The following is a 27,848-nucleotide window of genomic DNA, read 5'->3' as shown; positions in this document are numbered from 1 at the left end:
AGATAAGTAGGACCCCGTGTGGCAGACTCCTTCGTGGAGGTCAGGTGGCAGCCTGCATGGGTGGAATGAGTTGCCCTACGGGATTGGAAATAAGGACAGGAGGAAGAGGGGGCCTGGGTCTTCCTTCCTCCTTTCTCTCTTCTGTTCCGGCAGGACTGGAGGCAGTAGGGTACAGCCTTTCAGACTGGCTGCTCACCGCCCCTCCTCCTCCTCCCCCCCCCCCCGCCCCGCCCCTCCCCGGTCCCGACCCGGGCAGAGTCCCCTTCCCCGACTCTGGGAACCCAGTTGCCGGGGAGAGATCTTGGGTGCAGGTATTGCACAGAAGTAAGGGAGTGTGTTTGGACACCCACTTTGTGCCCACTCACCACTGACTCCTCATTAGGGAAGTGTCATTGTCACTGTCCCTGCAGCTTCTTCTGAACAAGGAAACTGAGAAGGACAGAGGGAAAATGACTGGTTTCAGGCCTCTCAGGGAGGTGGGGTGCTCAGATCAGACCGCAGCTCCAAAGCTGGTGTTCCCTCCCATGGACACCACACCGAGGGGCTCCTGGGAGGGCAGGAGCAGCTGTGTCCCTGCTGTGTCCTGAGCCCCTGCTGCAGGCAGGTGATCACCATCTGTTGATGGATGTCACACGCTCTGAATAGCAACCAGGAGCAGCGTCTGTAGCCGCCCTTGATGATAGTTGATTAGTGGAAATGTTTTCTGTGTCTTGGGTGGAGAAGCAGGCACCTTCTGCCCTGGGGATGGGAGTCAGGGAAGCCTTGGGAGACCAGCATCCTGATGGCCAGGCCCCCGCACGTTCGCAGGGCTCCCGGTGTCTCTTCACTTCCGCTATGAGAGGGTATGGGAGGGGGTTCTCTGATTTACTAGTGACAGTGACAGGCATGCCTGTTGATCCATAGAAACTTGGCTTTTCTGATCCACAAAGGTTGTTTTCAGTTTTATATACTCAGTGGGAAAAGGAAACGATCTTCTTTCAGACCACTTTTTTTTTTTTTTTTTTTTAATGTTTATTTTTGAGAGACAGAAATGGAGCACGAGCAGGGGAGGGGCAGAGAGAGACACGCACACAGAATCTGAAGCAGGCTCAAGGCTCTGAGCTGTCAGCACAGAATCCGACGCGAGGCTTGAACCCATGAACCCATGATCACGACCTGAGCCGAAGTCAGACATTTAACTGATGCCCCCCAGGCACCCCCCAGGCTGTTTTTAAAGCGGAAAGAATGAACCGAAAGAACTGTTGATGGTGAGGCCCTCACATGGACACGCTTAAACCAGGACTGGAAGGCTCAGCGACTGGATTATACCTCTAAAATTCCCCATACCCTAGAAGCGGCAGTTTGTGGTTGGGGGTGCCAGAACCCGGTAGACCTAGGTGTGTGTTATTGAGAATGTTTCTCCCGTTGGGAGTTTTGTTTGACAAAGACTAGAACGGTCTCTGTGCCCGCAGGGCACCCCATATCCGTTGTGGGCGCTCTTTCCATGGTGAAGGGGGTTCCATAGGGACGAGCGGACACCCACGGCTGCTGAGTGGGTGCGAGCCAGTGCTGTTGTTCCTGTCGCCCACACGCCAGACCAGGGAATCGGCATTTTCTTTCAAGCCAAGCTCGTCCGTCCCGTTGGCATTTGGCCTCTTGATTTAATTTTTTGTTGCCTTTGAGCCCCTCGAAAATACCCTTTGCTTCACAGCTACTACGCACTTAACCCTCTGTGTGTGAAATTGCACGTTTTATTTATTTTTTAAATTTTTTTTTTTTTTTAGCATTCCTGGTATTTTTTAGAAATTGCACGTTTTAAAAAAAAAATCATCAGTAAGGGGCGCCTGGGTGGCTCAGTCGGTTGAGCGGCCGACTCCGGCTCAGGTCACGATCTCGCGGTCCGTGAGTTCGAGCCCTGCGTCTCTGTGCTGACAGCTCAGAGCCTGGAGCCTGTTTCAGATTCTGTGTCTTCCTCTCTCCGACCCTCCCCTGTTCATGCTCTGTCTCTCTCTGTCTCAAAAATAAATAAAACGTTAAAAAAAAATCATCAGTAAGACTTAAGAACTAGTAAAAGACTGGGGTGTCCTAGATGTTGGGAGGGGCTCAGCCGACTAGTTGAGAGAGAAAACGAGTACGATGTGTGCTGCAGCGTAGCCAGCGTTTGATGAAATATTTTATCATTTTCTTGGCCAAGATCATTTGGTGTGGCATGCTGTAAGGACTGCGGATTTGATGCTTGTGGGACACGCCCTGGTTAGCAGCCTTGCCTGACTTCCCTTCCCACCCGCCACCGATTCTCTGGAAAGAAAGGCTGCTCCTCTGACTCGGTGGCGGTAATAAGGGCGCTGATGGGTACAGCAGTGCCTCCCACTTGTGGAGTGCGCTTTGCCTTGATGCTGAAAGCGATCCTCAGGGCAGGCACTGTATCGTTCCCATTTTATGGAAGCGGAAACTGAGGCCCCGCTCTGCTGCTGAGTGGTGGAGCTGTGTCTCTACCCGAGCATCGCGCTCGCTGCACCCATCCCACCCTCTCCCTCCTGAGGCTCCATCTGTGAACAAACGATCTGTAAACAGACGTTTAAGGAAGGCCTGCTTACCCCGCCAGCATGGCAAGAGGTAGAATAAATGTGAGACCTCCACCTCCCCCCGCCCCACCCCAGCTCCACCGAATTGAAAATGTAGGAGGGAGGCCTTGACAAAAATTGGACGTTTAAGAAATGTCTCATTTGTAAGTTCGGGGCTTATGGGAGTGTGGGGGAGGGAGGGAGGGACTCATTTCATTTGGGGGGGACTTTGGGAGGCTTTTTAAAGCAGGGGGTCATTTGTGGGGCTGGGAGGTAACTGGCCTTCAGCAGGCTCGGCCCCCCTCCCCCCAGGCATAGGGAGTGATTTGGGGGGAGATCAGGAGCGGGAGGCACACAGTAGTAGAGCTTCTGCCAGAGCAGGAAGGAAAGCCGGGATTGAGGGCTGTGTGCCCGCGGTTGTGTGCAAGGGCCTCTGAGTGAGTGTGTGTGAGCGTCCAGGTGGATGTGTGCGTGTGTGGGGGGGAGTAGTGCAGCTAGCTGGGGGGTGGGGGCAGGAGATGGCTGTGGGGCACGTCGAGAGCTCGGCAGAGGCTTGGAACCCTCTTTGCCAACTCACACTCTTTGCCAACCACAGAGGGTCTTTTCCGAGCCGAGGAGCGACCGTGTGTAATTCCTCTCCCTGCTCCTGCCAGCATGTTTTCTCTTCTGTGTTTGTTCCCTGATCAGACCGTGATGCTCCGCTCCTCCGTGGAATCTGTGGAATCTGGAGCCTACTCGGTGCCTGGTGCCTAGAGGACCCCCAGGCTCCACAGAAGAGCGGTGGTGCCAGGAAGCTGATGATGCCATCCGTAGAGTGGAGGGGAGGGGCATGGAGAGCTGCTGACCCCATCCGCCTTGGGGAGCCCTGAGTCCCGGGCAGTGGGCTCTCTTGGGGGATGGCCAAATATCGGGCCAGGGCTCAGAAGATGGCCCAGGGTGTCTGATCTAGGAAAGGAATTTCGGGAAGATTCAGGGCCCCTTGGGGAAAGCTGGGAGCCTTGTGGGAAATGGGCATTCTGGAGGAAGGTGGTAGGTGCTCTGCTGTGTGGGGCCCTTACTGCTGAGCTGTCGCCCTGTGAGTCCGTTCAGGGCCTGCTCCACCATACAGGCTAGGAGGATGATGCTAGGAGGAGCCATATCCAGGGAGGGCTCTGGGGAGGCCGGGGCCACTTTTCATCTTAAACAGCACTTTGGGGAGAATGAGCTCGAATCTGCTCCCTGCTCCACCTCGGCTGCCCAGGCAAGGTCCCGGGGGCTCTCATTGCCTGACCCTTTCCAGGGCCATCCACCTGCCCTCTGTGGCTGCACTCAACCCTCCTACTGCTCCCCACACGCCCATCCCCCGATCCCCTCAGGACCCTCCTCCCTTGGTGTTTTCCCGCCAGTGGTGCCTCCTTCTGTCTGTGTTGCCGGTGTCCTTGGCCTGCTTGTTGCCTTGCATCCCTTCGGGCAGGCTCAGCTGGGGCAGGGCCGGTCTTCCTGCCCTTGCAGTGCGTGTCTGGGCTGCCGAGTGCCCCTGCTGTCCCCGTCTTTTCCTCCCAGCCTTTAATGGCCCTCAGTGTGTGTTGTCGCGTGTAATGACATTCCCCTCCAGACTAGGAGCTCCACGAGGCATTCTGTAGAAATGGCAGAGGTTTCCACCTCGATGGCCCATAGGGACATCCCAGAGAAACGTGTGAAGGTGAATGGCTCATGTTGTCTGTGTTTGTGTGCCATGAGTGGCTGCATTCCTTGGCCTCATCATCCTGGAGGCCTGCCCAAGTCTCTCCCTGGTTGCTTCCTGTGGGTGCTCCCCTGTCACCCACTCTGCGTAGCTAAGTGCATATTTAGTTCACTGGCTCATGTGCACATCTGCTCAGGTCGCCTTGGGGATCACGTTCCGGGCTTTTCAGCAGGGCGGGCACACACTCTGTTACCTCACTGTGTCCACTCTTGTGGCTGGCTGAAACCGTGCTGAATGAGCCCAGGTCCCTGGCGGCCCCCTCTGTCCTAGAGCCCACCTTGCCCATCGCTGACCCCTCGCTCAGGCTCCGGAGGCTTCGGCTGTGCCATCCCCTCATGTCCCATGGCACCTTGTGCTGCAGTCACAGGCTCACTTTGCCACTTTGCCTGCGTGTCTCCCCATCTTGAGCCCTAGAGCTGTGTCTCGCACCCTTTTGTATGCTTGATTCCTCCTCGTAGTGTGAACTTAACCTTTGGTTTGTTGATTGAGTGAATGAATGAATTTATAAGTCCAAGGGCAGACCACTCTTTCAGGAAGTCTTCTGGGAAAGGGGTGGTCAGTAGCTCGAGGTAGAACTGGGCTGAGGGAACATTTACGGGGATGGGATACATTTTCGCATGGGAGACGGTGGAAGGAGAGGACAAGGGAGAGCACAGAACTATAAACAGCCGGCACTGGAGGAGAGCTCACCCCAGGTCAGTCTCTGGTGGTGGGAATGCTTATCCTTATTTTCCAGATGAAGAAACTGAGGCACAGAGAGGCTGCTCACCTTCCCCAGGGTTGCACAGCACACTAGTGGTGGGGTAGGACTTGGGTCCGCATCTGTCTGGTGGCACTGTTGACCTCTGTGTGGGTCTGCTTCTCCTGGTGCTGGGAGTGCAGGGCCAAGAGGTGTGGGTGGAGACCTTTGGGACTCAGTGTAGGTCCTGCCTCCTGCACAGGGTGGCATGTCAGGGTGGGAAGGTTGCCTCGGGTGACCTCGGTTTCTCTTTTACTTCCATTTCTGGTAGATGGGGCAAGAGCAGCGGGCTCCCAGCAGTGCTGAAGCGTTTACGCCTCGAGTCTCCAGGTAGTTCTGGCCCTGAACTCCCTCTGGCTGTGTTGGTCGCCTTGATGCTTCACTGTGTGTCCAAACTTTCAGGCATGGTTCTCTTGCTGTTTGGTTCTCCTTGTGGTTGGGGACTGCAGCCCTTACCCCCCGCTTCCCGTCCCCACCGCAGGCCTTGAGTTCCCAGTGGGCTGGGTGGAGGTGCCCTGTGCCCAATGGCAGGTACACACACCTTCAGCTTGTCTTTCTTTCGTCATGGCGGTCATTAGGGTCCCCAGGGAGAATCACGTAGCTTCAGACCCCTCTTCTCCTTGAACGTGTCTCTTTCCCTTTTCTGTCTTACTCACAAAAGCAGTGAAGCAGGGTGCACTGATGTAGAACGCTGGCAAACTCAGAGCCACAGGGGGCAACCACGTCTCTTAGCTTGTGGCTTCCATCCTGCCACATTCAGGTCCGTGTGCGTATATGATCGCTGTGTGCTTGTAGCCGGGCCGTGACCGTGTGTGCTGGCTTGGACCCTCCCTTTGCAAATACCTGATGATCATAGCCCACGCATAAGGGTTCTGCCCTTGCTGTTTTTTTTTTTTTTTTTTTTTTTTTAACGTTTATTTATTTTTGAGCAGAGAAACAGAGAGACAGAGCATGAACAGGGGAGGGGCAGAGAGAGAGGGAGACACAGAATCCGAAACAGGCTCCAGGCTCCGAGCTGTCAGCACAGAGCCCCACGTGGGGCTCGAACTCACAAATCGCAAGATCATGACCTGAGCCGAAGTCGGACGCTTAACCGAGGGAGCCACCTGGGCGCCCCTCTGCCCTTGCTGTTTTTACTGCTTTGTGGTGTATTCTTCTAACCTGTTTTCAACCTTTGCTGTCACCTGCAGTCCTTGCCCTCAAGCAGGGTGAACTGATAAGTCCCTCTTGCCTTTCCCCACCTCCTGCATAGTTAATCACTTCCTCAGGGTAGACCTCCCAAGGGGAGACCTTGCAGTAGTGGAAGGGTGTGTGTGTGTGTGTGTGTGTGTGTGTTAAAGAAGTGCTAGTTTTTACTTTTTGACAAAAGTATGATAGTGCTGGTGATAAAGCTACTCTTTGTTCATCATACTTAACACGTGAAGCAGCTTGTACCATTAGGATCCTTGCCAAAGCAGAAACATATCAAGTGTCGGTCTTTCTGTAAAATTTTACACATACTCGAAGTAGAGGGAAGAGTTTGATGAACCATTTCTCACCACCCGTTTACAACAAATGTCATTTTTTCAAATCTCTCTGCACTTGTCTACTGTCCCTTGACCTCCTCTGCCATATACATTTTTATTTCTGAGGTTTTTATTTTAAATCTCAGAAATCACATTTCAATATGCATCTCTAACAGTAAGACCATTTGTCTTTACATGACCATGGTGCCGTATCAACACGATTTTATCTATTTATTTGTTTATTCATTCATTCATTCATTCATTCATTCATTTTTAAAGCTTATTTTGAGGGAGAGGGAGAGAGTGCATGCATGGATGAGTGGGGGAGAGGCAGAGAGAGAGGGAGAGAGAATCTCAAGCACACGGAGCCCGATGTGATCATGACCATGAGATCATGACCTGAGCCAAAATCAAGAGTTGGACACTTAATTGACCGAGCCACCCAGGAGCCCCAACACCTTACACATTTAATTATTCCTTAGTATTACCCGACTGATATGCAGTCCCTGTTCAAATTTCCCTGATTGTCTAAAAAGGTGACCTTGTTATTTGGTTGTGAGGCCTCCTTTCTCTCTCACTCTCTTTTAAAAATTTATTTTGGGATAATTGTAGATTTACATGCAGTTTGGAAAAATAATGCAGGGTGGCCCTGTGTGTCCTTCACTCAGTTTCCTGCAGTGGTAACATTTTGCAAATCTGTAGTACACTATCACAACCAAGACTTTGACATTGCTGGGGTCAGATGGAGATGGGCTCCATCCCGCACAAGGATCCCTCCTCTTGGTCCTTTTTAGCCACTCACCTTACTTCCTTAACCCCTGGTAACCACTGATCTTCTCATTTCCATAATTTCAGCATCTTAATAATGTTGTATAATGGAATCATGTAGCATGTAACCTTTGGAGATTGGCCTTTTTTACTTAGTATAATGCTCTGGAGAGAGTTTTCCAGGTTGTTGTGTGTATCAGTAGTTCATTTGTTGGCATTTTTCATTGGCAGGTAGTATTCCATGGGGGGGGGGGCGTCACAGTTCGCTTAACTCATTGAAGGATGTCTAGTGTGTTTCCAGTTTGGAGCGATGATGAATAAAGCTGCACTGAACATTTGAGTGCAGGGTGTTATGTGAGCCTAAGTCTTCATTTCTCTGGATGAATGCCCAGGACAGTTGCTGGGTCTCATGACAGTTGCAGGTTTAATTCTTTCTAAGAAACTGCTAAACTCCAAATGTCCATCGACAGATGAATGGTAAAGAAGATGTGGTGTGTGTGTGTGTGTGTGTGTGTGTGTGTGTGTGTGTGTGTGTGAATACACACTCCATACATACAATAGAGTATTAACTCGGCAACCAAAAAGAATGAAGTCTTGCCATTTGCAACAACATGGATGGAACTAGAGGATATTTGCTAAGCAAAATTAGAGAAAGACAAATATCATATGACTTCACTCATGAGGAATTTAAGATACAAAACAGATGAACAGAAGGGAAGGGAAGCAAAAATAATACAAAAACAGGGAGGGGGACAAAACATAAGAGACTCTTAAATATAGAGAACAAACAGAGGGTCGCTGGAGGGGTTGTGGGTGGGGGGTTGGGCTACATGGGCAGGGGGCACTTGTGTGTAAGCACTCACTCGGTGTCACACAGGGGATGAATCACTGGATTCTACTCCTGAAATCATTACTGCACCATATGCCAAGTAAAGTAAAAAATAAATTAATTAATTAAAAACAAAGAAACTGGTAAACTGTTTTCCAGAGTAGCTGTACCTTTTTACCATCCTACCGGTAACGTGGAAGTGGTCTAGTTTCTCTGCGTGCTCACTGGGGTCACTGTTCTTTTGGCCATTCTGATAGGTGTGTGGTGGCATCTGCAAGTGGTTCTGATTTGCATTTTCTCTAATGACCAACATATGCCGACCATCTTTTCGTGGCCTTACTTGACATCTGTGCATTCTCTTGGTGAAATGTCTCGTGCCTGTGTTCTCATTTGATTGTTTACTTTTTTGCTGTTGAATTTTGAGAGCTCTTTATATATGCTGGGTACTAATCCTTTGTCAGATCTGTGATTTGCAAATATTTCTGTGGCTTGGCTTATCCTCCTCTTACCAGGGTCTTTCACAGAGCAACCATTTTTAATTTTGATCAGGTCCGACTTTATCAATTTTTCCTTTATGAGTCAGGCTGTTGGTATCAAGTCTAAGAACTCTTTGCCCAGCCCTTGATCCTGAATATTTTCTCCTGTATTTTTGCCCAAAAGTGTTAACAGTTTTCCGTTTAAGCCTGTGATCCATTTGGAGTTAATTTTTGTAGACATCTAGTGTGAGATTCTGTTGAGGCTCCTTTTCTTTTCTTTTCCTTTCTTTTTCTTTCCTTCTCTTATCGTTTTTTAAGTTTCTTTATTTTGAGAGAGGCAGAGACAGTGTGAGTAGGGGAGGGGCAGAGAGAGAGGGAGAGAGAGAGAGAATCCCAAGCAGGCTCTGTGGTGCCAGCACAGAGCCCGACACAGGGCTCGAACTCACAAAACCGTGAGATCATGACCTGAGGTGAAACCAAGAGTTGGACACTTAACCAGCTGAGCCACCCAGGTGCCCCAAGGCTCTTTTTCTTCCATTGGATGTCCACTGGATGTCTAGTTGCTTCCGCACCGTATGTGGAACAGGCCTCTTTCCTTTTCCTAAATGGCTCTGCACCTTTGTCAGGACTTGGTTGGGCACACCTGTGTCTCTTTCTGGGCTCTGGGCTCTGTTCCCTGGCCCTGTGTGTCTACCCCTCCATCGCTGCCATGCCGCCTCCATTACTGCAGCCTCATAGTGAGTCTTGAAATCAGGTAGACTGGTTCCTCCCGCTTTCTTTTTCTTTTTCAGAATTGTTTAGCTATTTTGGTTCCTTTGCCTGTCTCCATACATTTTAGAATAACCTTCTTTTTATTTACCAGAAAATCTTGCTGGGGTTTGGTAGGAATCAAGTTAAAACCTGCCTATCAGGAGTGTGTGGGGTGGCACTACCCTCCAGAAAAGCCAGTTGGCCATCTTCCCACCGGCAGGGCCCAAGATGCTTGTTCCCTCTTTGCTAGCTCTGCCCAGCAACCTCTCTCTGACCCCGCCAAACTGATAGCAGGCGCTGGTGCGTCACTCTCTTGTAATACCGAAATTGAACATTTCCCCCAACTTTGCCACATCTTTTCTTTCTGAGTCACCTTTGTCTTTGACTTTGCTCATTTTTAAATGAAGATGTCTTTTTCCTTGTGACTTATAAAAAGCTCTTTCTCACCTCAGTGTTCTCCTTCCGTCAGCAATGCTTACCTTACCTGGGGTTTAGACCCGCCCCCCGCCCCCGCGATGGTGCCGTTGGAGAGAACTGGTCGTTGCTGGGCAGTTAGGGATGCCCCAGTGTTTTCTGATGTTTTTTGAATGCTGCTGAGCTAAATCCCACTTTCCTCAGCTGCAGAATATGACTGTGCACACAGCCAAGATGATGGCTTTGTAAGCAGGGAGGGCAGCTAATGCCAAGTGGAAAACAGAAATGCAAGGATTATTAAGTGAGTACTGGGCTGCATTTTTGCATCGGCTTCTGGTTTTCCAAGTAGAAACTCAGAACGGGATGTCTCTTAGTGTTACATGCCTAATTCCTGCAAAACTTGGCAACTAGGTTGAAAAACACAACCATTTGCATTTCCCTGATGGTGAGTGACATTGAGCATCTTTTCATGTGCTTTGGCCATCTGGATGTCTTTAGGGAAATGTCTGTTCATGTTTTCCGCCCATTTTTAATTAGATTATTTAGGTTTTTTTGTTTGTTTTTTTGTTTTTGGTGTTGAGTTGTATCAGTTCTTTTTATATTTTGGATACTAACCCTTTATTGGATATGCCATTTGCAAATATTTCCTCCCATTAGTAGGTTGTCTTTAGTTTTGTAGTTTGTTTCCTTTGCCATGCAGAGGAATTTTATTTTGACCTTGTCCCAATAGTTTATTTTTGCTTTTGTTTCCCTTGCCTCAAGAGGCCTATTTAGAAGGATGTTGCTACGACTAGTGTTGGAGAGATTACTGCCTGTGTTCTCTCCTAGGATCTTTATGGTTTCAGGTCTCACATTTAGGTCCTTAATCCATTTAGAGTTTATTTTTTGTGTGTGGTATAAGAAAGTGGTCTAATTTCATTCTTTTGCATGTTGCCGTTCAGTTTCCCCAGCACCTTCTGTGAAGATACTGTCTTTTTCCCATTGCGTATTCTTTCCTGCTTTGTCAGGGATTAATTTCTGGGCTTTCTATTCTGTTTCCATTGATCTATCTAAGCAGTACCATACTGTTTTGATTAGTATAGTTCTGTAATATAACTTGAAGTCTAGAATTATGACACCTCCAGCTTTGTTTTTCTTTTTTCAAGATTGCTTTGGCTATTCAGGGTCTTCTGTGGTTCCATAGAAATTTTAGGATTTTTTATTCTAGTTCTGTGAAAAGTGCTGTTGGTATTTTGATAGGGCTTGCATTTAAATCTATAGATTGCTTTGGGTGGTATAGACGTTTTAACAATATTTGTTCTTCCAAAATAACTCATCATCAGGGAAATACAGATCAAAACCATAACAAGCTATCACCTCCCATCTGTCAGAATGGCTAAAATCAAAAACCCAAGAGACAATGAATGTTGGCAAAGATGTGGAGAAAGGGGAACCCTTGTGCACTATTGATGGGAACGCAAACTGGTGCAGCCACTATGGAAAACAGTATGGAAATTCCTCAAAAAATTTAAAATAGAACTATCCTATTGGGTGTCTATCCAAAGAGTACAAAAACACTAATTTGAAGGGATATATGCACCCTTATGTTTATTGCAGCATTATTTACAATAGCCAAACTATGGAAGGAGCGGCCCAAGTGTCCATTGATAGATGGATGGATAAAGAAGATGTGGCATATGTTATTCAGCCATAAGAAAGAATGGAATCTTACCATTTGCAATGATGTGGATGAAGCTAGAGTATATTATGCTAAGTGAAATAAGTCAGCTAGAGAAAGACAAATACCATATGATCTCACTCATATGTGAAATTTAAGAAACAAAACAAATGAACAATGGAAAGAAGAGACAAATCAAAAGAGATTTTAATTTTTTTAAAAATTATTTATTTTTAGGGGCGCCTGGGTGGCTCAGTCAGTTAAGTGGCCGACTTCAGCTCAGGTCATGATCTCACAGTCCGTGAGTTCGAGCCCCGCGTCGGGCTCTGTGCTGACAGCTCAGAGCCTGGAGCCTGTTTCAGATTCTGTGTCTCCCTCTCTCTGACCCTGCCCCGTTCATGCTCTGTCTCTCTGTCTCAAAAATAAATAAACGTTAAAAAAAATTTTTTTTTTAAATTACTTATTTTTGGGGCGCCTGGGTGGCGCAGTCGGTTAAGCGTCCGACTTCAGCCAGGTCACGATCTCGCGGTCCGTGAGTTCGAGCCCCGCGTCGGGCTCTGGGCTGATGGCTCAGAGCCTGGAGCCTGTTTCCGATTCTGTGTCTCCCTCTCTCTCTGCCCCTCCCCCGTTCATGCTCTGTCTCTCTCTGTCCCCAAAATAAATAAACGTTGAAAAAAAAATTAAAAAAAAAATTACTTATTTTTAAACTTTTATTTATTTATTTTCAGAGAAAGAGAGTGTTCACACAAGTGAGGAGGGGCAGAGAGGGAGAGAGAATCTCAAGCAGGTTCCACACCGTCAGGGCAGAGCCCAGCGTGGGGCTCGAACTCATGAACTGTGAGATTATGACCTGAACCGAAGTCAAGAGTTGGAGGCTTAACCGACTGAGCCACCCAGATGCCCAACCTTTTTTTTTTTTTTTTTTTTTTTAAGAGAGTGCGAGCAGAGGAGAGAGGCAGAGGGAGAGAATCTTAAGCAGGCTCCATGCCCAGTGCGGAACTCAACATGGGGTTCCGTCTCATGACTGTGACATCAAGACCTGAGCCGAAATCAAGAGTCAGACACTTAACAGACTGAGCCACCCAGGTGCCCCCCAAAAGACTCTTAACTATAGAGAACAAACAGTTGGTTACCAGAGGGGAGGTAGGTTGGGGGATGGGGGAAACAGGCGATGGGGAGTAAAGAACACAGTTATCTTGGGGCGCTTGGGTGGTTCAGTCAGTTAAGCATCCCACTTCAGCTCAGGTCATGATCTTGCAGCTCATGAGTTCAAGCCCTGCGTTGGGCTCTGTGCTGACAGCTCAGAGCCTAGAGCCTGCTTCCGATTCTGTGTCTCCTTCTCTCTCTGCCCCTCCTCTGCTCATGCTCTGTCTCGCTCAAAAAGAAATAAACATTAAAAAAAATTTAAAGAGTACAGTTATCTTGATGAGCACTGAGTAGTATATAGAACTGTTGAATCACTATATTGTACACCTGAAACTAACAAAACACGTGTGCTAACTACACTGGAACTTAAAAAAAGAAGATATATGACAGTAAAAAAAGAAAGAAGGAAAGAAAGAAGAAAGAAAGAAACAAAGAAAGAAAGAAAGAAAGAGAAAGAAAGACAGGTAGATAGATACAGCCATTATGGGGTCTTAGCTTTCTTGGGGAAATCAATGACAGGCTGTGCTGGTTTTCAAGTCAGTTTATGTACTCGAGTTGAGTCTTGCAGTCTGACCTCTTCAGTGGAATAAAATGCACAGTCATATAATCATGAGTCTGCATTTTCCCAGGCTACCATGCTTGGGAGGCTGTGCTGTGGCCGAGTGCCCAGCTGCCTGGGCTATTTTTGCAGCGTGCAGAGTAGGTTAGGGCCACGTGACCTGGGTGTTCCTCTGGCTCTGTCACTCATTGGCTCTGTGACCCTGGGCAAGGTAACCTCAGTCTTAGCACCTGTACGTTGGGTACCTGTGCTGTAGTGTGGTTGGAGGATTAAATGAGGTACTGGATGGAAGACAGTGAGTGCTTCATAAATGTGATCCCCTATTTGTTAGTGCAAGAAATTAAACCTTTTTTTAAAAGTTCCAAAACAGAGGCACCTGAGTGGTCAGTTGGCTAAGCATCTGACTCTTGATTTCGGCTCAGGTCATGGTCTCACAGTTTGTGAGTTCAAGCCCCACGTCAGGCTCTATGCTGACAGTGCAGAGCCTGCTTGGGATTCTCTCTCTCTCTCTCTCTCTCTCCCCCCCCCCCCCTCTCTCTGTCCTTCCTCTGCTTGTGTGCTCTCTCTCTTTCAAAAATAAATTAAAAAAAAAAGAAACCTTAAAAGTCCTAAAACAAAAACTAGTTTCCTTTAAAGAATGCCATTTTGAAATGAGCAAGGCTGGCGATCGTTTGCTTTGTTTTGCATGAGAGCACATCCTTTCCTGGAAGAGTGGGAATTCTCCTGGTTCCAGGCATAAGGATTTAGGAAGGGTCCTGCCTGTGGACAAAAGTGGGGATCCGAACTGGGTGAATTCAATCCTGGGAGGTTTAGGAGTGGCTGGAACCCCGATCTTCAGAAGATTTCCCCTCCAAAGTGGTTCTGCTGTGTCCTTCCTTCATCTCGAGCTGCGTTTCCTCAGCCTTAAAACTGCATGTGCTCACATGAACTGTGGTGTTTTAAAGCCCACCCCACAGAAGGCTGTGAACTCCTTGCTACGTTCCCCTCCCTGCCATCCCCGCTTGTAAAGTGCATCTAGGCTGGAGGAGAGAGCAAAGAGGTCACAGGAACTTTTCATGTTATCTCTGTGTATTTTAAGATACGACAAGCAACTGAAAGGTCAAAATCAAACTTTTGACTGAACCTCATCAATGATTCAGTCACTGTAAGTTGAAGCTGGCCCCTTAGCAGAGTGAGTTGGTGAAGGAGATTGCCGTCCCAGGCCGGCTCTGTCCTACTTCCATTTTCTAAGACCTCGCCCAGCTCTCCGCAGCCGCTTACACTGAAAGCCCTGTCCCCCCTTTCTGGGTGTGCCCCAGGCTTTGTCTGGGGTCAAACAAAAGCAAACAGTGCAGGTGTCCACTCTCAGCGCACCCTGCCCCAGCAGCCGCAACACTCCCTCTGGGAGCCGCTGCCTGCGCCTGCTAGTTGTGACGCTGCGAGCTGGTTGTGACGGAGGTCTTGCCCAGGAGCTGGCCACATAGACTGCCTGTCTTCGGGAAGTTCATGGTGTTGGCTAGCAGCAGGTGTCTTCAGGGGCGCATCGGGCAGCTTGCAGACCTGACTCCACCCGTCCCCGGGCGGAGGCAGTGTGGTGAGAGCAAGTACCAATTAGATCTGGTGGTGTCCCTTCTTTCTCCCCTTCGGCTTTTGCAGTAGCTGAAGTGTGAGTAATCACATCAAAACCTCTAATTGCGGTCTTTGTCCCAGCTTCACTAAATCGACTTCCAAAGAGAGGAATAGTCGAGGCTTCTCCAGTGGTTTTTCCGTCACCTGTGGATCATGTGGGATTAAAACCTGGCCATAGAATGCCTGGGGGATGAGCCCTTAGCACAGACCGTTGGAGCTTTGGGTCTGGTGCTGCAGAGGCTTTTCAGGGTCTTGTTTTTCTTGATTGTGGATCCAGTAGGACAGAAGCATTTGGGAAGTTTGAGGCAGTCGTTGACTCTGTATGCCCCCAATACCGTAACTTTTGTCCTGGAATTATAGCAGCTTGGAAACTTCTTTCTTGCCTGCCGTGAGGTCTTAAAAAAAAAAAAAAAATCCCACTGGCAATGCATTTCAGACTCTCTGATTATTGGTGGGAAGGGGATCTTTGCCATCAAGGCGGAGGTCCCTGGGGCCTGCGCATTCCCTTCCCGTGAACCACCGGCACGGGATGTGTTGTCAGGACCCGGCCACTGTCCCCTTGACAAACAGCCTGCCTGACTTCGCTTCCTCTGCCGGCCTTACCTCCTCTGAGGAGATGTGATGTGCTTTGGAAGGACGCCAGAGGTTTAAACCCAGGAGGTCACACGGGGTGTGATGGCGGGCACTGCCGTCTAAGGCCCCTGGGCGCTGAGGGTGACAGACTCCCCCAGTGACAGTGTGGGGCAAGTGCACCAGGCAGGAGGAAGCAGCCAGCCAGGGAGCGGCTGAGGCCATGTGCTTACCTCTTTCTTTTTTTTTTTATGTTTTTATTTAATTTTGATACAGAGAGAGACAGAGCATGAGCAGGGGAGGGGCAGAGAGAGAGGGAGACCCAGAGTCTGAAGCAGGCTCCAGGCTCCGAGCTGTCAGCACAGAGCCCGACGCGGGGCTCGAACCCATGAACCGTGAGGTCGTGACCTGGGCTGAAGTCGAACACTTAACCGACTGAGCCACCCAGGCGCCCCCCATGTGCTTACCTCTTGATCCTTCTCGCTGGTGTTGTCTCCTTTTCTTTCTCAAGCCATGGCTCCTTCTTCCCCAGCCCTCCTTTTTACATTGGTCTGTGTTTGGTTTTCCCTGCTTTTTCAGGATTTCTCCCTTTCTTTCTGTTTTGACTTTCCTCTCTCCCCATTCAGACCTTCATGCTCTTTCCTTCTATTTCCATCCTGTCACCTCTTCATACACTCAGAGGTGTTGGGCTCCTCTAGAGGAGCTGACTGTAATCTCGGCATTATCTGTAATTGTTTTTAATGTTTACTTTTTGAGAGAAGGAGAGAGAATGCGAGCGGGGGAGGTGCACAGAGAGGGGGAGACACACACACACACACACACACACACACACACACACACACAGAATCTGGAACAGGCTCCAGGCTCTAAGCTGTCAGCACAGAGCTTGATGCCGAATTCGGACCCATGGACCGCAGAGATCATGACCTGAGCTGAAGTCGGATGCTTAACTGACGGAGCCATGCGGGTGCCCCTGGAGCTGACACTTTAGTGGCTGCCTAATTTCTTCCCTGGCTGACACCTCCCCTGGGGGATGGTTCGCCGGGGTCGGGAAGAGAGGCCACGGACGCGCGGTGCAAAGTGTGAGGGCTTGGCCGTCCACCAGGCCAGATCCAGACGTGGCCTCAGTGAGCCACATCGGGGAGCCACATGACTGTCGACTGGGTGGTTACCTTCTCTAAATAGTGACGTCTTGGGATCTGATGGCTGGAATGTGGAATGTCTTCTGTGCTGAGCTGAGGACTTCGTACTTCCTGCCTGCCACAGTAGGAGTGGCCACTGGCCAGCTGTCTCCCAGTGGGGGCCAGTCAGTGTGCATCTCTTGGCTGGTGGAGGACGGGATGGGTGGAGACCAGGTCTGGGGCGGGGAAACCAGTCTGAAGCTTGCGTGTCTGGTGACACGTGATGATATGCAGAAACTCCTGTTCTGATTCCGGAACCAGAGAACAGTCTCAGAGGATCCTCTGAGCCCCTGGATACATTGAAATCCCCTCCTTTGGTGAGTGGAAGTCAGTTCAGCTGCTGCTGCTTCCTGAGTGCCAAGTTGTTTGTTAGGAATTAGAACCTGTGAAAGAGTGGTAGCGTTTCCGCTTCCCAAACTGGGTAAGTATGAGATCTGTGTCTAAAAACAAGCTGCGGTCTGTGTGGAGAGGACGTTTAAAGTGCGTACGTTTTGATTTTCACTATTTACATTTTAGCAGTGACACTTTGTTTGAGGGGATGGCACTTTTTTTTGAAGCCGGGACGTGCCCACTTCTGACCAGTGTCTGTGGTTTCGTTTACAGATTCCCACTGGAAATCCCTTATACGAATCTTATTACAAGCAGGTAAGTTTCACGGGTGTCTTTGGGGATCGAATTGGCGAGGGCGTGTGTCTCAGTAGGCACAGTCCTGAATGGAAGCCCGGCATGGCCTCGAGTCCCTCTCTGTCCTCCACGTCATCGGCCAGTAGCCAGTGGGCCGTGTGCTGCTTTGTCTGCTGTTCTGGTTACTGCAGCCTCGTCTCACCAGTCGCTCCCCCATTCCAGGTAGACCCGGCATACACAGGGCGCGTTGGGGCGAGTGAAGCTGCACTTTTTCTGAAGAAGTCCGGGCTCTCAGACATTATCCTCGGGAAGGTACGTGAAGACCGGTAGTGACTTCTCTCCTGAGGCCACCCTCGGGATTCCCCCGGCCGGAAGGCCAGACCCCTCTTCCAAGGGGATGTGCCTCCTGGGGATTGGGCTGGCCACGGCGGGCCTCTCAGGCTGTAGCTGGTGGGTTAGCCCACTTGTCACTCGGGCAGCGGACGGGAGGCCTGAGTGCTTTGCGGACCCTGACAGCTGGTGGATTGATTCTGGCTTTGGAGCCGAGCGGACCTGAGTGTTCTCCAGGCCCTGCCACCGGCCAGCTGTGTGCCTGTGGGGGGGGGGGGGGGGGGTGGCGCTGGTGATTCACCCGTTCCAAATTTGCCTCCCCACCCACAGCCCGGGAGTAGCCACTCTGGCCTACCCGTAAGGTCCACGTGCTGCGGCGCTGGGCGCTCCTGCCCTGTGAGTAAACAGGCAGCGATGGGCAGTTGCATTCACGAACATCTTTGTGTTTCCACAGATATGGGACTTGGCCGACCCAGAAGGTAAAGGGTTCTTGGACAAACAGGTATTTACACGTATACACAGAGCAAGTGGAGGGGCTCGGGCCAGGGCCCCCACAGGCTGGGTCACCCCTGCACTTCCTTCCTTGTTATCACTGCTGACAAGCGTTACTAGACGTAATGAGTGTGGCTTTCAGACCGTTAAAATGGGAAGGTTTCATTTTGAAATAAAGGTCTTTTGAACACTTGAAGCTGTCTTTTCATGGTTAGCGTATCTTTTAAGATTTTGTGTGCTCACAAGTGATGCAAATGTTTTCAAAGATATTTTGATATATTTAAGATATTTTGAAATATCTTAAGACTCAGGGAAGTTGCAAAAATAGTTCAGGAAGTTCTGGTATATCCTTCCTCAGCTCCCTGCTGGGAGAGCTGCTTACGTCACCAAGGCATGACGCTCAGTACTGAACTAGAGGCCTTACTCAGGGCTGACCACTTTTTGGGCTTTTTTCTGATGCGCATAGTTCTGTGTAACTTTATCACCTGCATAGACTCACGTAATCACCACCATAGTCAGGATACAGAACTGCCTGCCCCCCAGAAGAATCTCTCTCGTGTTGCCCCACAGTAATCACACCCTGATCCGTGGCCACCACTCATTCCTTCTCCGTCATAATTTTGTCATTCTGAGAATGTTCTATAAATGGAAATTTACAGTACCTAACAAACGATTTTAAATGATCCTATTTTAATTTAGTCCAGTCTTTCCCGAAACTGTATCCCAAGTCTTTCCTGGTGTCCCGCTGTCCATGAGCCGATCCATTGGGAAGGCACCATCAGCTTTTCCTCCCTTTCTTGAGATTCATACTGTACATCTGCACGTTAAAAAATTCTGAGGATCCTTGTGGACAAGAAACCCGTTAGCTTTGTCTAATGCAGTTTCCATAAACTTTTTTTACGTCCCCTTTTCCGTATGCTCTCCTCGGGTGTTCTGTGGACATCAGTCCGAGAAAGGCTGAGCTAGTGTTTATCTCTTTGAAGAAGTTTGAAAGACCGTATGGTGTTTAAAGCTTTTTTTTTTTTTTTTTTAATTTTTTTTTTTTTTCCAACGTTTTTATTTACTTTTTTGGGACAGAGAGAGACAGAGCATGAACGGGGGAGGGGCAGAGAAAGAGGGAGACACAGAATCAGAAACAGGCTCCAGGCTCTGAGCCATCAGCCCAGAGCCCGACGCGGGGCTCGAACTCACGGACCGCGAGATCGTGACCTGGCTGAAGTCGGACGCTCAACCGACTGCGCCACCCAGGCGCCCCTGGTGTTTAAAGCTTTTAAGACAGTTCATGTTCTTAGGCTATCCCATCAATTAAAATTAGGCGATTATGCTGCATTGAGTCCCCTAAGCCAGTAACATGGCTGGTTCTGGGGTTAGGAGGGTGAGGAGGAGTTAAGGCCCCTGACGGCCTAGTTCAAATCCTTTGACCCTGCGTGGGAGGTGAGTCCATTTCAGGCCACAGGGGGATGAGTGGGAGATGCTATGTTCAGCGAGGCCAGTGGGATCACAGTGCATCTCGAGTGTTAATTCCCAAACAACTGTGTCTATTTCAAACCATTTTTAAAAAATCAACATGTATTTGAGTCATCGTTTATTTGTAATCTTAAACCCAGGTCTGCTACTTATCTAATCTAGCATTTTCCTAAATGTTGGGAGCTCATTATTGCTTAAAATACATGTATTTGAGGGGCATCTGGCTGGCTCAGTATATGGAGGGCATGCGACTCCTGATCTTGGGGTTGCGAGTTCAGGCCCCACGTCGATCATAGAGCTTACTTGAAAAACAATAAAGGTATAAAAACTATATTTAATGGAAATTTTGCAGCGTTCAGAATGTAATGGACTAAGTCCACTTTGGCACATTCATTCATTCATTTAAAAAAAAAATTTTTTTTAATGTTTATTTATTTTTGACAGAGAGAGAGAGAGAGAGACAGAGCATGAGCGGGGGAGGGACAGACAGAGAGGGAGACACGGAATCTGAACCAGGCTCCAGGCCCTGAGCTGTCAGCACAGAGCCCGACGCAGGGCTCGAACTCGTCAACCACGAGATCATGACCTGAGCCGAAGTCGGACGCTCAACCGACTGAGCCACCCAGGCGCCCCTCATTCATTTATTTTTAATTTTTTTTTTAACGTTTATTTATTTCTGAGAGACAGAGACAGAGCACAAAAAGTGGGGAGGGGCAGAGAGAGAGGGAGGCACAGAATCTGAAGCAGGCTCCAGGCTCTGAGCTGTTGGCACAGAGCCTGACGCGGGGCCCGAACCCGTGAACCACAAAATCGTGACCTGAGCTGAAGTCTGCCGCTCAACCGACTGAGCCACCCAGGTGCCCCTGCTATATTCATTTCAACAGTGCTCCCAGGGTGAGACCAGTTCGGCTCAACACTCTTGAGTTTTACACGTTCAGTCTTCAGTGTTGGAGTGACATGAAATCCTTCTCTCTTGAAGCCCACGGCTGCAGACAGCTCACCCCCTGTCATTGCCAGCCGGTGGTGTTCACATCTTCCCCTTTCTTGGATTTGCAGGGTTTCTATGTTGCACTGAGACTAGTGGCCTGTGCACAGAGCGGCCACGAAGTTACCTTGAGCAATCTGACTTTGAACATGCCACCACCTAAATTCGTAAGTTCAGGTTCATGCTCTTCTAATATCATCTGTCCATCCATGTTTTCTCTCGCTCTTTCTAATCAAGGCGAAATTCACATAACGTAAAATTTACCGTTTTAAAGCGAACAACTTGGTGACATTTAGTACATTCACAGTGCTGTACAGCCAGCATCCCTCTCTAGTTCCAGAACGTTTCTATCACCCTGAAAGGAAGCCCTTTCCCACGAAGTAATCACTCACCGGTTCCCTCTCCCCCAGCCCCTGGCGGCCATTAGTCTTTCTGTCTCTGTGGATTTGCCTGTTCTGTCCGGTGATCTCACTTCTTTCAGGCTTCCTCTGTGTTGTAGCGGGTGTTACACTTTGTTCCTTTTCATGGCTGAACCAGGTTGCGTTGTATGGTCTAGCCCGTTTTGTTAATTTATTCATCTGTTGGTGGACGTAAATATTCATGTTCCAGCATTTGCACACCTCTTTTCAGCTCTCGGGTCTGCACCTCAGAGTGGAGTTGCTGGGACATACAGTAATTCTGCATTTAACTTTTTGAGGTCTTTCCTCATTTTGAAAGCACTTTGAAATGTGTATCCTTGCCCTTAACACATCCTCCGTAGTTTAATTCTGGGCCAGCCACCAGTGATCGTTTCTCTCCCTTTACAGCACGACACCAGCAGCCCGTTGATGGTCACGCCGCCATCCGCAGAGGCCCATTGGGCTGTGAGGGTAAGTGAGCCCCGGTCAGCGCCCCTCGGCCGTCCTTCATGTGCGGTCGTTTGAACCATTTACGATGTTCAAAACATTGCATGGGATGATTGTTTGCCACGGAATTTGGCCAAAACACTTTTGCAGATGAAAATCTCTTGAAATGCCCGTGACCTTTTTGGGCATTGCCCTGCTAAAGCAGTTAGCTGAGTTTCCGGCAGCGGGTTCTTAAGATTTTGCAGTCACATTTTGTGTTTCTAGGCCATATTCTGTGGCTTTTGCTGCCTGGGTTGGTTCGTCAGGATAGAAGAGGCAATTGTGAGACCTTGGCAAGCATGAAGACCTCCAAGACGTTTTTGTAGCTGTCGCTCTTCTTTCTAGCAAGTTCACGTGTTATTCTTTCCTCTCTCATGCTCTCATTGCTCTTTGAAAATCTTCTCTCAGTGTACGGGGACCGTCTCCACGTCCCACACCTTTCTAGAAGCAGCAGAGGAAGACACGAGAGGTGCCTTCTAATAGGCACAGAATTAGTCCTAAAGGAAATGCATGTGGGGCACAGAGACGGTCCTCCACGTACCGAGACCTCCTCACTCCCCACTCTTGGTGAGGGGACTGTCACATTTCCTGGCTTTTATTTGGCTTAAATACTGACATTAATAACAGTGTTGCTATAAAATCAAGACACCTCCCCCCCCCCCCCCCAGTCCCCGCCTCAAGTACCTCTGTCCTGTTTTTTATACAGTTTTTCTGTCCCCTCCTTGGAAGAGTTTGGGCAGGGGGAGATTGGTGCAGGGACAGGGCAGGAGGAGGCCTCAACTGACCAAGGGATTGCGAAGTCACCCCCGTGAGCAGGGGAGCTCTTTGCTGGCAGCGGTCACAGTACCAAAGGATTTCCTTCTTCGTAGTCCAGTTGCAAGGCACCTACTTTGAAAACGAGCTGCTTTGTTATGGAAAACAATGCCTGAGAGATCCTGTTCCTGGAACTGTTCCGATCCCTTTCTGGCAGGGCTGTGTGGGGCCTCAGGAGACTCAGGAGCCGGGCTGGTGCCTGAGGAGGCTGCGAGGCCTCGCGCGGCAGGCTGGGAAGGAGTGGTGCTGTGATGGGGGCAGACTGTTTTCAAGTTTCAGTCAGAGAAACATTGACAGACCAGCCTGAGGTGACACGTGTCCTTTTCTGTTGGGAGAGCACTGGGCTGCTCAAAGCAGCGCTCCAGACCCTCGGGGCCGACACGGGGCGCTCACCTCAGTGCCTCCAGGGCCTTGTGCCTATAGAATCGGCTTGTGCCCTCCTTTCTGTTTTCTTCTTTGCTTTTTAATTGTGGCAAAATGTACGTGACATAAAGGTTACCATCTTGACCGTTTTTAAGAGTATAGTTCCCTAGTGTTAGGTTCATTCACGTTGTTGTCCATCCATTCTGCCCCGTCCATCTCTAGAACTTTCTCATTGCTCCAAACTAAAACTCTGTCCCCATGAACACTAACCCCCTCTCCCTGCCCCGGCCCCTGGAGCCCGCCATCTGCTTCCTGTCTCTGGGAGTGTGACTCCTCTAGGGACCTCGCATAAGTGGGATGATACAGCCCCTGCCCTTTGTGTGCTGGCTTCTGTCCATCATCATGATGTCCTCAAGGTTCATCCGCATTGTAGCCCGTGTCAAAATCTCCTTTTGTTTTTGAGGCTGAATAATAGTTCGTTGTGTGGGTGCACCACATTTTAGTTGTCCGTTCTTCTTGTTGGGGGGTCTTTTCTTTTGAGAGCCAAGGTGAGCAAGCAGGAGAGGAGCAGAGAGAGAGGGAGACAGAGGATCCAAAGCGGGCTCAATGTGACATTGCAGAACCCGGTGCGGGGCTTGAACCCATGAACCACAAGATCATGACCTGAGCTGAAGTCAGATGCTTAACCGACAGAGCCACCCAGGCGCCCCTTGAGGGTGTTTTCTTAGTGCACCCAGCAGCAGCTCCGGTTTGTTCACGGAGTGGGTGCTGAGGGTTATGCGATCCCCCGGGGCCAGTGGCTGTGGGCTTTATTTCTGGAGGAGGGCAGGTTTCAGGGCCCTGCCTGGACCTGCCTCACCGATGGCCCTTGGATGTGTGACCCACAGTTCATGTTTGACAGTGGACTCAGTAGCTTCTGCTCTGTGCCATCAGTCCTCCTCACACCTCTCTGTTCAGGAGCAGTTTTTAGAATTGTTTTCTTTACTGTGAGAGGATTTCCTCTGCTTAAAGTTGATTTTGGTAATTGGTTACTTAAGTCTTTTTTTTTTTTTTTTAATGTTTATTTATTTTTGAGAGAGAGAGAGAGACAGCAAGCACAAGTGGAGGAGGGGCAGAGAGAGAAGAGACACAGAATCCAAAGCAGGCTCCAGGCTCTGGGCTGTCAGCACAGAGCCCGACACGGGGCTTGAACCCACGAACCACGAGATGACAACCTGAGCCGAAGTTGGACACTCAACCAACTGAGCCACCCAGGAGCCCCCTTAAGTCTTTGGTTTATTTTTATATTTGGTTCTTTTTTTTTTTTTTTTTTTTTTAATTTTTTTTTTTTCAACGTTTATTTATTTTTGGGACAGAGAGAGACAGAGCATGAACGGGGGAGGGGCAGAGAGAGAGGGAGACACAGAATCGGAAACAGGCTCCAGGCTCTGAGCCATCAGCCCAGAGCCCGACGCGGGGCTCGAACTCACGGACCGCGAGATTGTGACCTGGCTGAAGTCAGACGCTTAACCGACTGCGCCACCCAGGCGCCCCTTTATATTTGGTTCTTGAGCTCTTTTAGTTCTGTAGGTTGATGCCCGGTTTTCATCGTTTGTCCTAAAGAAGGAACAGCCATTCAGGCCTTCATCTGTCTCGTCCCAGTGCGCTCCTGGGAGGGAGGGAGTGGTGGTCCTTGTCTTCCAGGCAGCCCCTGTGGTGGAGAGTGAGGCCCCAGGCCAGGCCCTGTCCCCCTATTGACCTTGGCCACCAGAGTTGTCGTTGCTGTTGCCGGGGAGCTGTTTCCTTCAGGGCAGAAGTTCACTCTGAACTGCCGTGAGGCTGTCCTGTGCTTTTCGGAGAGGCCAGTGGTGGGTCCTTGCCCGTGTTCATCCAGCTGCGGGTCAGAGCTCATCTTGGATTCTCACACAGGCACACTTTCTTTCCAACTAGGTGGAAGAAAAGGCCAAATTTGATGGAATTTTTGAAAGCCTCTTACCCATCAATGGTTTGCTCTCTGGAGACAAAGTCAAGCCGGTCCTCATGAACTCAAAGCTGCCTCTTGATGTCCTGGGCCGGGTAAGTGGTTCTCTCACACCCTGCAGTGCTGCTGAACTCCGTAGGCCCTGCCCTTGCTCCCCACGTACACATTGGAGGCTCTACGCATGGCCGTGCACCATCAGGGGGCTTTGCAAGAGCCGATGTGGATGGAGAATTTGTTACAGTCACGCTGGCTTAGGGCCTCATGGATGTGGCTCACAGATGCTCCGCAGCCTGGGACAAGATGCTGGTGTGGGCCTGTTGCACACGTGGGGAGGCAGCCTCAGAAGTGATCTCGCTGCCCAGGGCCCAGAGATGGGCAGGGGTGAGATTTGAACCCAGACCCGGCATCTCCCTGTCTCTGTGTGCTTCTGGGGAGAAGTGTGGGAGTGTCCATCTATAATTCTTCTTGTCTATTCAGAATTACTTTTTTTCTGCTTAAGAACTTAAGATGCAGATTATTTTTTTATTTTTTTGAGAGAGAGGACGCAAGTGAGTGAGGGACAGACAGAGAGAGAAGTGGGGCTCACCCAAAGTGGGGCTCTTATTCACCTGAAGTGGGGCCACGAGATGCAGGATTCGAACTCATAAACTGTGAGATCATGACCTGGGCCAAAGTCAGATGCCTAAATGACTAAGCCATCCAGGTGCCCAGATGAAGTTACTTTAAATTTTGCTGCAAGCTTAGAGAAAATTTTATACATTTGCTTAAAAAAAAAAACCAAAAAAACCCTCAGTTTTGTTTCTATTAAATACAATTAAAAAAAATTTTTTTTGTTTTTACTTATTTTTGAGAGACAGAGTACAAATGGGGGAGGGGCAGAGAGAGGGAAACACAGAATCTGAAGCAGGCTCCAGGCTCCGAGCTGTCAGCACAGAGCCCGATGCGGGGCTCAAACCCACGAACTGTGAGATCATGACCTGAGCTGAAGTCAGACTCTCAACCGACTGAGCCACTGAGGCACCCCTAAATACAGATTTTTTAGGTACAGCTTTCTGTTCCGGATTGTTTTCCCTCCAGTGAGGTTTGCATCATGGCACTGTGTGTTTGCTCTGCACAAAGCCCAGTTCCACAAGGCTGTACTGAGTCCCCTGCTCTGGATTGAGATGGGAGGGATGTTGTCATCTGTCTGGACTGGATTGCGACGATGTGGCAGTCACAGGCCCAGCAGGGGACTGAGCATGGTCCCTGCTACCTTAGGCCACGCCTGTGGGTCTAGCTCATGATGTTTGGTAGAACCTCTGAGAAAGGTGCAAATTCCTGTTCACTTGGATTCACCTAATAACGTTTCTGTTTGATTATGACTTTTTTGGACACTGGCCCGCTTAGTAGGACCCAGGTAGAGCCCACCTTAACAGTTTGCTTTGAAAGAAGGCCACTAAGGGGCGCCTGGGTGGCTCAGTTGGTTGAGCATCCGACTCTGGATTTCGGCTCAGGTCATGGTCTCAGGGTTTGTGAGTTTGAGCCCCGCATCAGGTTCTGCACTGACAGTGTGGAGCCTGCTTGGAATCCTCTCTTTCCCTCTCTCTGCTCCTTCCCATTTTTTCTCTCTCTAAGTAAATACACTAAAGTTTATAAAAAAAAAAAATTAAGAAAGGGGAATCTCTCAAATCCTTTTGTTCGCTCTTGGCCGTGGCATGGTGTCGGTGGAGCTTTGTGATGGGGACCCTGGCTGATCACCTATAGTTTTTCCAAGGCCTGAGTTTTAATTGCAGCGGGATGGGGTGACCCGTTCCTGCACTTCGTGTGCCTTTACTTGGCAGTCCTTGCAAAGTACCCGGTGATGGATATAATCATGTTGTAGAGCCAAGTCACGAACAAGACAGACTTGACAGAGGTGGAACGTGCTTCGTTAGAAAGGGAGCTTGGCTAGGAAGGGCGCGTTCTGCAGTCTTCTGCCCTGGCTCCAGCTCTTGTGACGCAGGGGTCACTTCTCATCTGCTACTCTCTCCTTCCCTCCTTTTCTTCACACACCAGCCTTATGTGCATCCGTTCACCCATGTACTCATGCATCCACATCCATTCACCCGCCCACCTGTGCACGAGTGCATCCGTATCCGTGCACACACACATTCATAACTGTGCACCCACCCATCCGTGTGTGCATCCATATTCACGCACCCATTTATCTGCGCACCCAGCTGTCCATGATGAATGCGTCAGTATACTCGTGCATCCGTGCGCCTACGCATACATTCATTTACCTCTGCACCCGTGCACCAACCCTCCATGCAGGCATTCAGGAAGTTTTGGAATCTGCCCTGGGCCAGCCCTCGTGCTGAGCACTGGGAAGATGGGGATGAAATTAGATACAGTCCAGAAGGTCGAATAAACAAATAGTAGTTAAGATCCAAAATAATTAGTGGTTGAGATCCTAATATTTCTTTACCGAGGGCTTAATACGTGCCAGGCCCCATTGGAACACTTTGCACGAATGAAGTCCTTTAGTACTTGCAACCACCCTGTTACGGTGGCGTCACTTTCATTTTCCAGATGAGGAAATGGGGGCCTTCAGAGTGGCCAGTAAGCCCCTCAGGGTCTCATGGAGATGGGAATGAGGTCCTAGGTGGTCCCCAGGTCCCTCACTCTTCCCTGGTAAAGCCTCTACTACCCAGTGCTTCCCTGGTAATTGTGATTCTGCCCACTGAGGACAGTGGCAGAGGGGAGATGCCTGATCTGCTAGGGCAGAGGGGTATGGGGCAGGCAGGGAAGGCTTCCTAGAGTAGGCACTTGTGGGTTGTGTTCTCTAGAGTAAAGAGATGGGTTGCCAGCGATGGGACGAGAAGGGGTGCGTGGCAGCATGAGCAGAGGCATGCTCGGGAGGGCTGGTGTTCTTACCAGGCAATTCCTCCCCCAGGGAATGTTGAGCAATGTTTGGAGACAGTTCTGGTTGTCCCACCTGGGTCCGGCGTTTCTGGCCTCAGGTGGGTGGAGGCCGAGGATGCTGCTCAACACTGTGCCGTGCCCAGGTCAGCCCCACCACAGAGAGTGACGCGGTCTCGAATGTCCGTGGTGCCGAGGTGGAGGGGCCCCCGGACAGAGAGAGGCTATGGAGCCAGGAGTTCTCATTCTGGTCCTGGTTCCCTGAGCAAGTGCCATCTGCTTGGAAAAGTTACTCTTCCTGAATTGAAACCAGAGGCATACGGCACTCGGCCTGATGCAGAATGCCTCCGAAAGGGCGTCCACATGCTTGAAGGGACTGTGAACAGTTTGGGGTCCCTAGAGGTCAAGGTGGAGTCCCTGGAAGCTGGGCTGTGGTACAGGGACCTGTGTAGGCACGGGAGGGGGGATGGGGTCCATGTGCCAGGCAAAGGGGCAGGCTCAGAGTGCATTCTAGAACAGTTCCTGTGGTAACCCTGGGGAAAGGATTAGAGGCAAAGAGGCCAACTGGAGGCTGTGGCCTCT

At 49.8% G+C, this 27,848-nt stretch overlaps 1 protein-coding gene and 1 long non-coding RNA gene across 18 annotated transcripts in view; one reads left to right on the top strand and one right to left on the bottom strand.

Annotated features, from left to right (window-relative positions):
• The window catches only part of EPS15L1 (epidermal growth factor receptor pathway substrate 15 like 1), a 98,450-nt gene that overhangs the window by 7,912 nt on the left and 62,690 nt on the right, over nt 1-27,848 (top strand). For 13 of the 17 annotated variants that reach the window (XM_045492415.1, XM_045492405.1, XM_045492402.1 and 10 more), the window contains exons 2-7: nt 17,072-17,113; nt 17,315-17,404; nt 17,877-17,924; nt 20,438-20,533; nt 21,173-21,235; nt 24,356-24,481. In XM_045492415.1, the coding sequence (XP_045348371.1) occupies nt 17,072-17,113; nt 17,315-17,404; nt 17,877-17,924; nt 20,438-20,533; nt 21,173-21,235; nt 24,356-24,481 (465 nt within the window). The other 4 variants (XM_045492406.1, XM_045492413.1, XM_045492407.1 and 1 more) reach the window with 4 other exon arrangements.
• On the bottom strand, nt 14,157-16,476 carry LOC123605474. The gene is made up of 2 exons (XR_006715775.1): nt 15,755-16,476; nt 14,157-15,112 (listed from the first exon to the last, which is right to left on the bottom strand). It is a non-coding gene; the product is annotated as an uncharacterized LOC123605474 (long non-coding RNA).

The sequence above is a fragment of the Leopardus geoffroyi genome, chromosome A2 (assembly GCF_018350155.1).
Source record: "Leopardus geoffroyi isolate Oge1 chromosome A2, O.geoffroyi_Oge1_pat1.0, whole genome shotgun sequence".
Taxonomy (NCBI): domain Eukaryota; kingdom Metazoa; phylum Chordata; class Mammalia; order Carnivora; family Felidae; genus Leopardus; species Leopardus geoffroyi.
This window is presented reverse-complemented; position numbering and strand designations above follow the sequence as displayed.